This window comes from Prinia subflava, chromosome 12 (assembly GCF_021018805.1).
Source record: "Prinia subflava isolate CZ2003 ecotype Zambia chromosome 12, Cam_Psub_1.2, whole genome shotgun sequence".
NCBI lineage: Eukaryota > Metazoa > Chordata > Aves > Passeriformes > Cisticolidae > Prinia > Prinia subflava.
In genome coordinates this window covers 13,753,655-13,766,955 of record NC_086258.1, presented here as the reverse complement: position 1 = coordinate 13,766,955, position 13,301 = coordinate 13,753,655, and the positions used below count along the sequence as shown (strand labels likewise).

Sequence of the window (13,301 nt, the reverse complement as noted above, 5' to 3'; positions counted from 1 at the left end):
TTGACTTTGCTTCCAAGTGAACACTGCTCAGGCAACAAAGACAGGATCACCTCAGAGGGCTGCTGGAGAAAGGGAACTGCTCCTCATCCACCAACTGGATCTGTGAGATTCCAGACCCTGAACCAGTTCACCCAGTTACAGCCCTGGTGGTCTCAGTTCATTGATTCTGTTTCTTTATGGTCTACAATATGCAGTTTTTGGCAACATTTTTTGTCTCTTATCCACCACACCAACTTCTTCATCTTCTCACCACACATTAACTCCCCTCAGGGAGGCATTCTGTAATTTTATTTTAAATCTGGACCTTTGCACTGATCCTTTACACCCCACAAAGCTCACTCAGCACAAAAGCAGCAACGAGCACCTGGAGATAGAAGATTCCTGAATTCAGTTTCACCAGCAAAGAAAACATGTCCTGCAGCCAAGCCCTCACACTAACCGATGTGGCAAGAAAGCTGACAAAGCCTTTTCAAGCCAGAAGAAGCTGCCAAATCCTATTTTGAGGGCCTCACCTCCCAGGTGAGACAGCTTCAACATCTGGCCTGTTCAGCTGTCAGAGCTGAGCTGACACACTCAGCCTGCAGTGCCCAAAAAATGACAACCCCAGGAACATCTTCTGGGTCCTCACACACAAATTCAAATTCAGTAGGTGTGTAAAAAAAAAACCCAACCCTGTCTCACCTGGTTTACCTTATTTTCATTGGGATCTGTGACACGATCTAATCCGTACTCGAGGACATCCAGCATGCCCGGCTGTGGTGAAGAAGAAACAACAAAGCTTTGTAACTCATTTGGTTTAAAGGCTGTGGAGGACAAAAATGCAGGAGGAGACCCCCAGGCCTCCACTGCCAGCAGTGCCTTGGGAACCCCCAGATTTGGGAATGCCCCTCTTCAAGCATGGGTGCTGTAGCTGGACCTCTGCCCCTTGCACCTTTGACAGCAACCAAGGAGGGGTGGTGGGGACTCAGGGCAGGCCTGGGCTGACCTTCCCTGGCACACAGCCCAGAGGTTGTGCCCTTCCACAGGGGGCTGCAGGGAGGGCACCACTGCATCACTGAAGTCATCCTGTCACCTTCTACTCACAGGAGTTCTGTTCACAAGCCAGTAGGCTCTCTCCTGGCAGTCCAGGGCGTACCTGTCCTCCTTCTTCCGCTCCTTCCCTGCCCTGCAAAGCCAAGAACAGGGGAATTCATGAATTCTGCCCTCCTAAAATCAGTGGGATGAGGAGCAGGGCACACCTCCAGCCTCCCGTGGGTCCTGGCCTGACTGTGGCACTGATGCTGCAATGTCACCTCCTGACCACATCCTGCCCTGGCTAACTCTGGGCTGCAGATCATGTTCACATGGCCACACAGGACTCTGGCTTTTGGGAAATCATCATCTTCCTGACCTGAGCTGAGCTGGGAGCAGACACATCCCCTCTGGCAGCTTTCTGCTGACTTGCCCTCAGCCCTGCTCTTCATGTTTATCCCTGTCCCATGTCCCCTGGCAGGATCCAAGGACTGCCACCCAGAGATGCATCCTGGACACATCTCATCCCTGTCTCTGAGTAAAGCAGGGGCAATTTCTCTGAGGAACGACTTGGAAATGGTTCTGAGGAGCGTTCCCAGGCACTAAAACCCAAATCACCTCCACAATTAAGCACAAGAGGCACTAGCATGGTTTGGGCTTGGACCAAGTAATTCTTTCCCAGAAAAGTCCTGAGCACAATTTGGGACTCAGCATGGGGAAGGGAACATTCCCAACGGGCTCTTTGCATGTGGCCTCCCTGCTGTGGTTAGCAGGGTGGGTGCTCTGCACCAGTCTGCCCCAGCAGCACCATCAAACAGCCCCAGACGAGTTTAATCGCCTGCTTCAGACACAGGCTGGGTATCTAACTTTGAAACTGCATTTGGCATCTCTTAGCCCAAGTCTGACCTCAATTTACAAGAACAACAGTCTCGTGTTTAATGAGACAGTTATCTGATGAGCTGCTCCGAGGACTTGGCTGCCATCCCAGGGAAGACAGAGAGGCTGCTGAGCAGCACAGGCACTGCCTGTCGTGCCAGGAGGTAAAGGAAGGTAAGAGGAGCCCACAGAAGTAGGAAAGATCCCTAAAGGAGTAATCCCATCTCAGGTTCACCAGCTTTCCTGGGAATTTGAAGGTTTCAGCTCCTAAAATCAAGTCGTTTTAGCTGGGTGCCTAAGAATGCAGTTCAGTTTTCCCCAGAAGTCCCTGCTGGGAACATTTACTGCTTCTTGATTCCCTCCATTCAGCTGAGAGATGGGCAAGTAACTCCTGACCCAGACCAACAAGAGGCCCAAAGTCCAGTGCCCGATCCACAAATACTCATGGAGAACACTGAGCTAAATGAAGCTGTTTCTAATGAGGGCTTGCAGCACCAGAACCCAGCTTCTTCACAGAACCACATCAAGTGCAAATCCTAAACCTCCCCTCCAAGCCATTTTAGAGCTGCAGTTGGGGTTTTTAATGTGTGATTTAACTGTGCACTAAGACAGCCAAGCTCTGCTCCTCACACCCTCCCCAGTGATGCAAACAAGGGAATGCAACTCAACTTACTTATACTGCTCCTTGGCCTGCATAATAACAAAATCCCACTTGTAGTTTATTTTTTGATTGAGCATGTTGTAATGTTCCTGGAATAAAAATTAAAAAAGCAGTTAGTGTGAAAATTCTGACCAGGGCACTCCCATGCTGGGGTTTTCTTGACTCTCCATAGTTCAACGAGGCCAGGCTGGCGACTGAGCCAAGAAATCTGGATTGTTCTGAACGTAATTACAAGAATTGCAACAGTTCAAAAATACCATTGCAAGGAGAGCAATTACCCCTGCTAAAATTATAATTGACTTCACAGTAGTTTTCTGTACTGGTCGTTTTTTCACTTGCAAAATGTTGCCTTTTGATACTGCTGGAGTAACACCTCATGCAATTGAAGAGGTGATTTTTTGCCATGCTCCACTCGTTAGCAACAAAGGGCTAAAGTTGTAGCAAATGAGGGTCTTGTAATGGAACAAGTGCAGTGTCTCCTCACCTTTTCATATTCTTCCAAAATCCCTTTCCTTTTAATGTTCTTCTTTGCTAGATAAATTGCTGTGGAGGTAGAAGCAAATTAGCAGTCAGTTATACTCAGCAAGTCCAAGAATAATTATAAATTTACCCACATTACAAACACAGGAGCCTTTGTCTGCTACAATATCTTCCCAGGCATGAGCTCCAAGCTCACAAAAGCTCAGTGAAGAAAAAGGAACTTGGTGCTTTTGGTGTGTCACTGATGGAGCAGCCAGGCAGAACAGGCAGCGTGTGCCTCCTGCCAGCAGCCACCCTTCCCCTGGGAACTCAGCCAGGGCTCAAGGGACACTGCACCAAACCTTTCAGGTTCCTCAGAGCTTCACCTCCAAGTTTTCTGAGTGTTTTTAGCTCAAGTTCTAATAAAAACATTCCAGTCTAAAACAGGCTTTTTTATTTCCTCGGAAGATCTACAGCGTAATGCAGATAAACAGAGGACAGTCCTGGAATTCACAATCCTGTTTGCTCCTGTGGGCTGTGCAGTCCACAATCAGTCCATGAACTACACAGCCCACAGGAGCAAACCCAGCTGATCAGCACGAATTTCATGATCAGCTCTACAAAAAAAAAAAAAAAAAGCAGAAAGACAACAAGAGATTTCTATAGAAAGAGCCATCAGGAGATATTGGAAGTCCCTGTGCTTTCTATAAAGAAAGAACCACCCCTGAATGCAGGGCTTGATCCAAATCTACAGGAAGACAGCCTTGGGCTCAGGTCCAGGAACACACTTAACTACTCAGGGAAATCTAATCTTGTGTTTAAGGTCTTCCCTCCCCAACAAGGTAATTCAGATGTGTTCCTGTGTGATGGATCTTAGTGGAACATAAGAGCTTAAGCACTTTCTCTCATCAAGGCCACCACAAGATGGTCACACCCTCAATTCACCATTAGTGAGAATTAGTCACAAAACTGCATGGAAAAGAAATGCCAGGGCTGGTCACTGCAAGCAGAGATGCAGCACAAGAAGATGAGGAGTGGGACTGTGTGACAAACTCACACCCCTGGTCACCTGCAGTGCCACCACTCACCGTAGTCTGTGTCATCAGCAGCCCAGCTCTGCACCGGCCAGAAATAGGGGGTCTGCAAGGAAAGGAGCCTCCTGTTAGTGCACAAAGGCCCTGAACCCATGGACTCCTCATTCCAAGTACCAGGAATATCCTCATTTCCCAGAGCAGTGGAAACAGTCCAACCACGAACCTTGATACCATCCCGTTATCACTCTGCTTTTTGTATATTCATTATTCAGGACCCCCAAATCGTTCTGTTTCCAACCAGAAATTCCAATGCTACTTTAAGACCTGGAAGGGAACACTCTTTGGAGGAAAGCACCGCTATTTTTAGGTTGAAAAGTACACTGATTTCATTGAAGGAACTCTCACAGGTTCCCTGTAAGCTGCAATCTCTGTCTTCTCTGTGCAGACTTCTCTGAGTCTTTTCCTTCCTCCTGCACGGCTACACAGCTCCTGGGAACTACCCCAGCTGCCTGTTTTTAATAAAAACTAGAGCTGAACTCCCTCTCAACAGCTTAGAGGAGCTGCAACTCACTTGAAACCTGTAGAGGCTGCTGTCTGCCTTCAGGGTGAGGTTCTTTGGCTCCTGGAGAGGGTAGATATATCCATACTTGACAAACAGATCTCCCAGGTGGAGTGCCTCTGAAAATGGAGAATGCAGATGTTTTCATTGCACAGAAACACTTCACTGGAATTTAGAGTGAGCTTTTATGCAGGCGAGAATTCAACTAAAAGGTTTTGCCTCTTGAGATCCTAGTTTTTTCACTGAAAGGTGAGAAAGCCTCCATTTTCACCTTTTTACCCACCTTCCGCGGTGATCTTCAGGCGCTGCAGAATCCACTGCATGATATCATTACCTGCAAAGCAAAGAAAGGGTCAGGCACTGACAGCAGCAGTGTGCCCAAATCCGTGGGTGGAAAGGGGATCCCTCCCAGTCCTCACCCCTCGCTGTGCTCTGGATCCCACCCAGGGCACAGCCCCCTTTTCTGTAAATGTGATTTAAACGTGAGGGGACACAGATAAAATGCACTGCCTGGCTGCCCTGGACCATGCTGGAACACCCCCAAGGCCCTGGGACAGGGAGCCTGAGGCAGGCAGTGACCTTGGGATGGCACAGAGAGAGTGTGACAAGCTCACAGGCCTGAGCAACATCCAAACCCTCACCAGAGGCTTGCAGAGGGCTTAAGGATGCAACAGCTTTCCCACCTGGGGAAGGGGAGGTTTTGCTCCACCTTGCCTGGACAGATTCACTGCAAAGAAGCTCCAGATTGACAAAGCACAGTCCTGTCTCAGTTTTGTAGAAGACCAGCTCCTCTAAGAGTCCTTTAAAGGACAGAAACGTTGTCCAAATCTCACATCCAAGCTGCAGTGGTTACAGGATTTATCACAGGGAAACATGATTTCTGCATTCACACACATTTTATCTCTCCCAGTTCTTTTGTCAGTTGTACCCACAGGCAGGATAAACCCCCAGAAGTTTTAGTTTTATGTTCTGGGGGGCAAATTTCATGAACCTCCTTCCATTTAAAGAGGGCAAAAATGCACTTGTTCCCTGATCAGTTACTGGCCTTTTCCTCCAAACCTCCCCTAGGACTGCAGACTGAGGTGCTGACCTTTCTTGACATTGCAGTGATGACTTAACTTTCTAATAGGGGCTCACAGCTCTTATCCTACTGCCTGCTTCCTGAAATAGATGAAATTAAAGGATTATCTCATCACTCATTTCTAGACAGCTCCCTCTGTAAGCACTTTCCCCCAAAGGTGCATATTTAACATCGAGGTTTATTTTTGAGCCATTTTACTGACTTTCACTGAATTTAACTAGTTAGCTTCCTGCACAGGCAGAGCCAGGCTCTCTCCAATAAATCTGTGTCCCCTGCTCCAGTATATTCACCACATCCTCAGCAAACATAAATCAGTGTCTTGCAACACCCAGAAGCCAATCAGTATCCATGCAGCAGTGAAAATATCAATTTAGAGAGGGATGAGCAGCACACAGAGGGAGGGGGAGTCACTGCCTCTCAGAGGTGGACCAGAATTTATGATTTGTGCAAGAGGGAACTTGCAGCAATTGTAGTTAAGGAACCAGAGCAAAGCAGACAGCACACAATGAGGGTGAGTGCCAACACATCAGACACCCCTGGACTTGTAGGAAGTGGGATTTTACATTGGGCAGACACCAAGAGAAGTTCTTGTTCCCCTGCACTTCTTCTGCACGGGACGTCATCCTCAGCACAGGGAATCTCCTCTTTGTGCTGCCTTAACTGTTCCTTGACAGCTCTGGGAGGGAAAGCTCTGGGAAGCTCCTTTGTACAGGGAAAGCCTCCACCCAGCTCAGCTGCATAATAGCTGTGTGAGCCAGGATGTGGTTTGCACTGCAGAGCACGGAGAGTGCTGCTGAGAGCAGGCTTCAGATGTGCCAAGGTCTCCTGACCCTTCTACTGACCAGCTCTTCACACATGGGCAAGTGACTTCAGTGCCTCTGCAGCTCATTTTTATAAAAAAATAATTGGGGCAAACAACACACTGATAGGCTTTGCAAACACAGTGGGAAAAGTCTCTCGACTTGCCTGGAGCAAACTCACTGGTTTCAGTGGGAGTTTTTGTTCTGAATTTCAAAGTGCTGAAGAGAGATCCAAGCAGGAGGAGGAAACTTGGGTATGGAGTACGTGTGAATATTTATAGCAGAGGATTCCTCACAAGAGCTTTTGTGGAGGCTTGGAGAACAGGGAAGCAGAGGTACTGATAGTGCCTGCTGAAAGGAGTAGCAGGCACAAGGAGGCTGTGATAAGAGCTGCCTGTAACACTGTACATGACACAGCACAGCTCCTGTCTGCTGCTCCTTCAGCCTCCTTGAGGCAGGCAAAGCTGTCATTTACAGGCACAGAAGTGGGTAGAATATTTTGTTCTTTTCCAGCCTACTCAAGAAAAATTATTACTAGCAGTAAACATAAAAAGGGAGACTAATTGTTTATGGCTCATTTCTGAAGTACCATCTTTCAGTCTGCCTCCAGGCTGCTTGTTTTAATTGGATTTTAATATTTATCTTCATTTGTGATCCAGCCTCACTGGGAGCATGAGAGGCCTGGAGGCTGCAGCATGTCCTCACCTCTAAGAGAAGGCAAGGTCACTTGAGTTAACCCCCATGAGACAGCTGAAAGTGCCCTGGGGATCAACCTTTGTGTCTGATTCAGAGAGCAGGAATGAAATGAGACACGAGTGAGAACGAGATAAAGGGAGCAGGTACATTTTAAACGATGTACAGCTGATATTTATTGGCAACAGAGCTCCAGCATGCAGCCAGGCACTGGCAGCTTTGCCCGTGGGGTCTCCACAGAGCTTTTCTCTGCTTAGCTGGGCCAGTCCCCTCCCTCAGGGCAGCTCTCACCTGTGACAGCGTGAGGGATGGTGGCGACTGTCACCGTCTGTGTCTGTGTCTTGATTCCTGTGTCCGGGCTCTGCATCTCCATCATGAGGGTTTCGATCTGCAAAGCAGGGGTGGGGTGGGATGGATTTCAGGATGGAGCCAGCAGTCCAGAGGGGTGGGCACTGGAGTGCCACAGCCCCCTCTGAACCCCCTTGGCACCAGAGATGCCACCTGCAGCCCATGGCAGCTCACGCTGCCCCTGGACACACACACACACACAAAGTCAGGGCTGGCACAGGAGGGACAGGATGGAACCACCCCATGAGAGCTAAGAAAACAAACAAAAACATCTCTCCTACCCATAAAGGTTCCTCTCTGGCTCACTGGGCACTTGGAAATCAAAATGGGGAGGGAATAAAATCTGTGCTTCTGTTGGAGGTGTGTGAGGGGCTCTCTGAGCATTCCTGAGCAGGGCTGCACTCCCCCACCCAGGTCTCAGCAAAGCTCAGCCCCTCCAGGGATGGAGCAGGGACATCCTCCTATCTGGCAGCATCTCCTGCCTGGGATTCCTCAGGGATCCTGGTGACTCATTTGTGACAGAGGATGAGTCTCACACTCAGGACCAGACAACTTTTATTCCTCATTCCCAGTTATCTTTATTTCTTTCTAAAAGATAAAGATTTTCAAAGGTATTTTCCTCCTCTTTGACTTCCTGCCAGCACCATTCCAAAAGCACAAAGCTTCTGCTTTCACTTGGGATCTGTGCTCAGATGGATGGAGCTGGGGCACACTCCTCATCTCCTCGTTTCTGATTATCTCAGTGCCATGAGAGCTTTAAGGAAGATTCCCTTCTTTTTGTCTTCTGCTTCCAGGGACATTAAATCAAAGCTGCTCCAACAGGACCAATTTGGTCTCTCCACACATTTGTTTTGGGCGAGGCTGTAGCTTTTTAACTGAGAGGAGAGGATTTAACGAGTGTGACTTGATGACACTAACACATAATGGAGGGTATTGTCTTCACAGGCACCACAGTGACTTTGGTCCCAAGCCTTGCCAAGTTCTGTGAGGATTTAAGCTGTAGTGACAGGATACACTCTGGGCTTGTCAGTAAAACTGGATTTTCAACTGCTTTTAAAGGCAGTGACAAATTAATGCTAAAATGGAGAAGCCTGATAAAATTTAACCTAAGTATTTGTATAAATACTTATAAAATATTAAAAGAGCAAAACCAGACCAGAAGTGATGGAATATGAAGAAATTTTTTAGGTTTTTTAACAGAACCCACAATTTCAGCCTCAGAAAGTTCAGGGGTGTGGGATGAGGTGAGGCAGGATGGTGCAGCAGGCAGGGCACTCATTCAGTATTCTGGGATTCTAAGCAAACCCAGGTACCTTGGGAAGTCACTCTGTGACTGCACAGCCCCTGCACAGAGAACAGAGATCCTGGGGCAAACACAGCCCTGCTCATCCCCCTGTCCCAGTGCTGTGACCACCCAGCAGACCCCGCCAGGATCCCCCCAGGCTCAGGCAGGACAGCACATCCTGCTCCAGCACAAAGCTGCTGTTCTCCAGGTGGGCTCAAGACACATCTTCAACCAGCTGAGAGCAGGGAATTGGCTCAGAACCCCCCAGAGCACAGCACGTTCCCTTCCTTCAACCAGCAACTCTTTGACTCTCGTCGTGCTCATACTCTGCCACGCTCCCTCTTGTCACTGCAGAAATGACAAATATATTAAAAAGCAAAGAGCTGCTCTTGGGGGTGCCTAGCTCTGGCTGCAAACCATCCACCTTGCTGATCAAAACTGAGCCTGTCTCTGTCTCTCCTCCCAAGGGAACAGAGGATTACAGCGCTCAGGAGGTGCCATCAGCTCCAGCCTGCCAGAGGGAGGCCAGCAGGGCTGCTTCAGACACAGCAGGAACACTTCCTCGCTTTGCTAAGGGCTCCAGTACATTTTGTCACACTTTCAGCCAGGAAAGAGGCGTCTGGTTTGAATTTTGCAGAACCAGAAGCCACTTCCTGACTGGTTGATGGGTGGAGATGCACACAGAGGTAAATATCAGGACTGCCAAAGGAGCCAGGCTCCGGGGCGAGCTCATCTCACGCACAGACACACCACAAGGCACGACCCCATGGAGTTTTCCTTCAAATCAGCTGGAATCTCTGCCTGGAGGTGAACTCAGCCTGAAGGCCACAGAGGAGACAACAGGAAAAGTGTCTGTCCCCACTCTGATTGCACAAGTCACAGGGTTCAGCTCACTGAGTGCAAAGCAGAACTCCAACTCCCATAAAGGAAGAAAAACCATCACGGGATTTCAGGAGCCTGTGGGACACCCCAGGGAGGGGCAATGGCCAGGGATTGATGGGGTGTCCATGGTTCTGGAGAAGGATGGATGCTTTCCTACAGCAAGGAGCAGTGGGAGCAGATGACTGCTGATGGATTGCTTGGCTGAGTTACCCTGGGTGCAGGTCCCATCCCTGTTTGGGCATCCACCAGCTCCCCACCATCAGGGCATCCACAATGCAGAAAAAAACAAACTCCAGGAGCTGAGACTCAGAAATGCAGCAGCAAAACACGGCCAGGGTGAGGAGTTCAGCCCTCCTCAGCATCAGCCCAGAGACATCTTTGCTTCAGACATAAGAAAGATCAATTTTCCCAGCAGGAATTTCCAGTTCCCAGCTGAGTGCACAGTCCTGGTGCTATAATTAAACATTTGCTGCTTTCTCCATCATATTTGCCTGGTTCTAGCCCATCTCACTGCCTGCTGCTGTTTGCAAGGAGCAGCCCTACCTGCTCTGATTTCCAAGGTAACAATACAGTCCTTATCCCCACTCTGGCCTCTGAAGGCTCATTCAATTGTTTTCTAGGTCTATAACTACCAACCTTGCTTTGCACATTGATGGATGATCAGAAAAAAGAAGAAATTTCAAAAACCCATTGTTAATCACCTAAAACTTCCTGCTTTTTCTTAATTAAAGCTGAGGGGAAGTGGCTTGTTCCCACTGAGTGATGCCTCAACTAAAGGAAATAAATCTGTGCATGGGGAGGGCAGGGCTGTAGCTGGCTCTTCCCAGTCTGGAGGGAATTTTTTCCAAAGAAAGATGGAGCACTGGCATCTCCCAGCCTGGATCAGGGAAAGGGAGGATGGGATGAGGCTGAGCTTGGCCTAAGGCTCAGCTTCAGCCATATCTACAGCCTCACTTAGAGAGCAGGAGTCTGCTGGATTCCAGCAAAAACACAATTCGGGTGCTCACACACTTCTGGAAATACCCAGGAAGATGAGGGCCAGCAGCTGCTGGAAAGTCTCAGCCTGGAGAAGCAAAGCCAGGCTGGAAAAGCCTCTTGCCATGCTGCAGACCCTGGAACAGTCCCTCCCTGATGCTGCATAGCTTGGGAAAAGCCACCAGGGACCAAAGTGAGGAGGAGGCAGAGGAAGAAGGCATCCATCAGCCCTACCCACAAGGTGTGAGTCATGGTGCAGCTCCTGTAGCACAGCAAGGAAAAATACCCAGCCCAGCAGCTCCTGGAGAGCAGAGCCCAGCTCTGCCAGCTGATGCCCAGCAGAGCCAGATCCGGCTGCTGGAGCAGGCACAGGCAGCAAGAGCTTGGGTTCATTCAAGCTCTCACAGCATCCAGCCAAAATGCATTTCAGAGGCTTGCTCACTATCCCAACAGACTTTTGGGTCATTCTTCTTCCAGCCAAGATGGTTTAGAAGGGGGTGGGGGATAAAAATAGAATAAAACAGCCTAAGTGCTAGCATGAGGAGCAGGTCTTACAAGGCTCTGGGGACCTCTGATCCCCTACGGTTCAGCCATAAAGAGCAAGCTCCACATCCAGCCTGAGTCACTCAGAGCAGCCTCACAGCAAGAACAGGGCACTGCCCACTGCCCCTACAGCAACCCCCTGTCCTCTCCCCGTGTCCCACAGCAGGATTGCTGCTGTGGTCACCAGCTTCATGCTGGAGAGGCAGCTCAGGGCGGTGCTGGAAGCTGTGAAGGTCCACAGGGCCCACGGGCTGACAGCAGGGCAGGAATCCCTCCCTGCAGCAGCCCAGGCACAACGTGTGTCAGCTGGCAGCAAAGCGTGACAGGGGCTTAAGCAATTAACAAAGCTTCTTTCTAGGATTTTAGCTCCTCATGGGTGTAAGCCTGTAAGGTGCTCACTGGGTGCACGCTGAGCATCCTCAGCTCCCGCCATGGGCAACCAGTCAAGGTGCCTGGCGTTTCCAGGCAGCTCTGAGGATGGGGCTGTCTGCACACACAGCACTGCCACGGAACAGCCAAGGCTCCAAACACAGCTTCTCCAAGGTCTGGAGAAAACAGAGCAGGAATGAAAGCAGAGACGAGAGCCAAGGACTTTCACTGACCACCGGGAGCTTCCCTTCCTATTGCTAACAGGTCCTCAACTTGCAAAGCACTGGAAGTGCTCAGCCCCCCCGGCTGCTCACAGTGTGAGCAGTGCACGCTCTGTAACAGCCATTCCTTGTGTTTTGACTGATCTTCCCACCTGAGGAACTCAGAGCACTTTGCAGAGACTGCTGCACTCCCACGGAGCAGCTGAGGCGCAGCTGCAGGCGGCTGTTTTCTCAAAGCACACAGCTTCTCCTCTGCACCCCCGCACACAACTCCACTGAGTATTACTCAGTACAGAATCTGGCCTGGAGTATTTCCCTTGGCAGGGCTCCCCAGCCAAATTTACCCTGCAAGACATAGCACCAAAGAAAATACCCTCTTTACTTCCTCTGGTGTGGTGAGTACAGTGCATGTACTGCCAGGCTCATACCTTAGCACTGAATATCCCCAAATTCCCCTCCCTTTACCCCTGGAATCCTCCTTAGGCTGTGGGTGTTGAGGAAAGCTAACTGCAATTCTAACAGCAACTTGCTGGCTGTACTTGTCACTGGAAATTCAGTTAATTCCATTCAACAGGATAAGCCACACTCAGGAGAGGTGGGTGGGAGAAAAGCTGGCTTAACACTCCGCTTTTTAAAATCTGCAGATACCAGCTACACTACGACTGGCTATGCTTTGAATGAATGCTACAGAAAAAGCCCACCAAATGCTTTACAAAATTACGCATTACACCCGAAAGCGTGGGCGTACATCATCCCACTCCTTTGACTGCTTCTGGCCACAAATACGCTCGTTTCTGAAAACGTGGAAGGAGGTGGAGGGCAGGCAGTTGGCTGTAATACACCCTCTGAATGTGAGCATCACTGAAGGTACTGGGAGCACACACTGGACCGACTGGACCAGAGCTACACCGAGTGGTCTGGCGCTGCAGATGATGGGTTTTATCCCGGGAACGGACACAGTTTTGAGGGACTTTGAAAAAAATAATGGGAGAGGGAGAAAACGTGTCAGGGGAACCGTTCAGCCGACATAAGCTACAAAAGATAACATTACAGTCCTATTTTCTCCATCACTTCAGCACACGCTGCCCCTCCAGCTGCCCCCCCAGCCAGCTGGGATCCACAGCGCTCTGCAACAGGTCATGCCCCAAACTCCCGGGGAGGGGCTGTCACCCCTCGGACCCCACATGCCCAGAGGTGTCCCAGGGAACCGTGGCCGAGCAAGAACGCTCTGTGAACACACATCACCCGAATCCCCGCCAGCGCTGGGCATCGCATCGCCCCGCCCGGACGCGGCCCCGGCGTGCCCATAATGATGCGGCTGTCCCCGCCGCTGCCGAGCCCTCACCTTTTTCAGGAAGGCCATCCGCGGGCGGTAGCGCTGGCCCTGGTCGAGCCGTGTGACGGTCATGGTGGCGGAGCGGAGCGGAGCGGGGCGCGGGGAGCAGCGGAGCGCGGAGCGGCCCCGGCCCGGCGCACCTGCCCGCGGACACCCACACCCGCCGGG

At 50.2% G+C, this 13,301-nt stretch overlaps 1 protein-coding gene across 4 annotated transcripts in view; it reads right to left on the bottom strand.

Annotated features, from left to right (window-relative positions):
* The window catches only part of RGS9 (regulator of G protein signaling 9), a 31,325-nt gene extending 18,024 nt beyond the window's left edge, over nt 1-13,301 (bottom strand). For all 4 annotated transcript variants that reach the window (XM_063409540.1, XM_063409543.1, XM_063409542.1 and 1 more), the window contains exons 1-9: nt 13,143-13,301; nt 7,466-7,562; nt 4,884-4,934; nt 4,613-4,719; nt 4,096-4,147; nt 3,033-3,091; nt 2,561-2,637; nt 1,084-1,165; nt 691-753 (exon numbers count right to left, since the gene is read on the bottom strand). In XM_063409540.1, the coding sequence (XP_063265610.1) occupies nt 691-753; nt 1,084-1,165; nt 2,561-2,637; nt 3,033-3,091; nt 4,096-4,147; nt 4,613-4,719; nt 4,884-4,934; nt 7,466-7,562; nt 13,143-13,205 (651 nt within the window). In that variant the 5' untranslated portion in view covers nt 13,206-13,301. The remainder of the gene's footprint in view (nt 1-690; nt 754-1,083; nt 1,166-2,560; nt 2,638-3,032; nt 3,092-4,095; nt 4,148-4,612; nt 4,720-4,883; nt 4,935-7,465; nt 7,563-13,142) is intronic.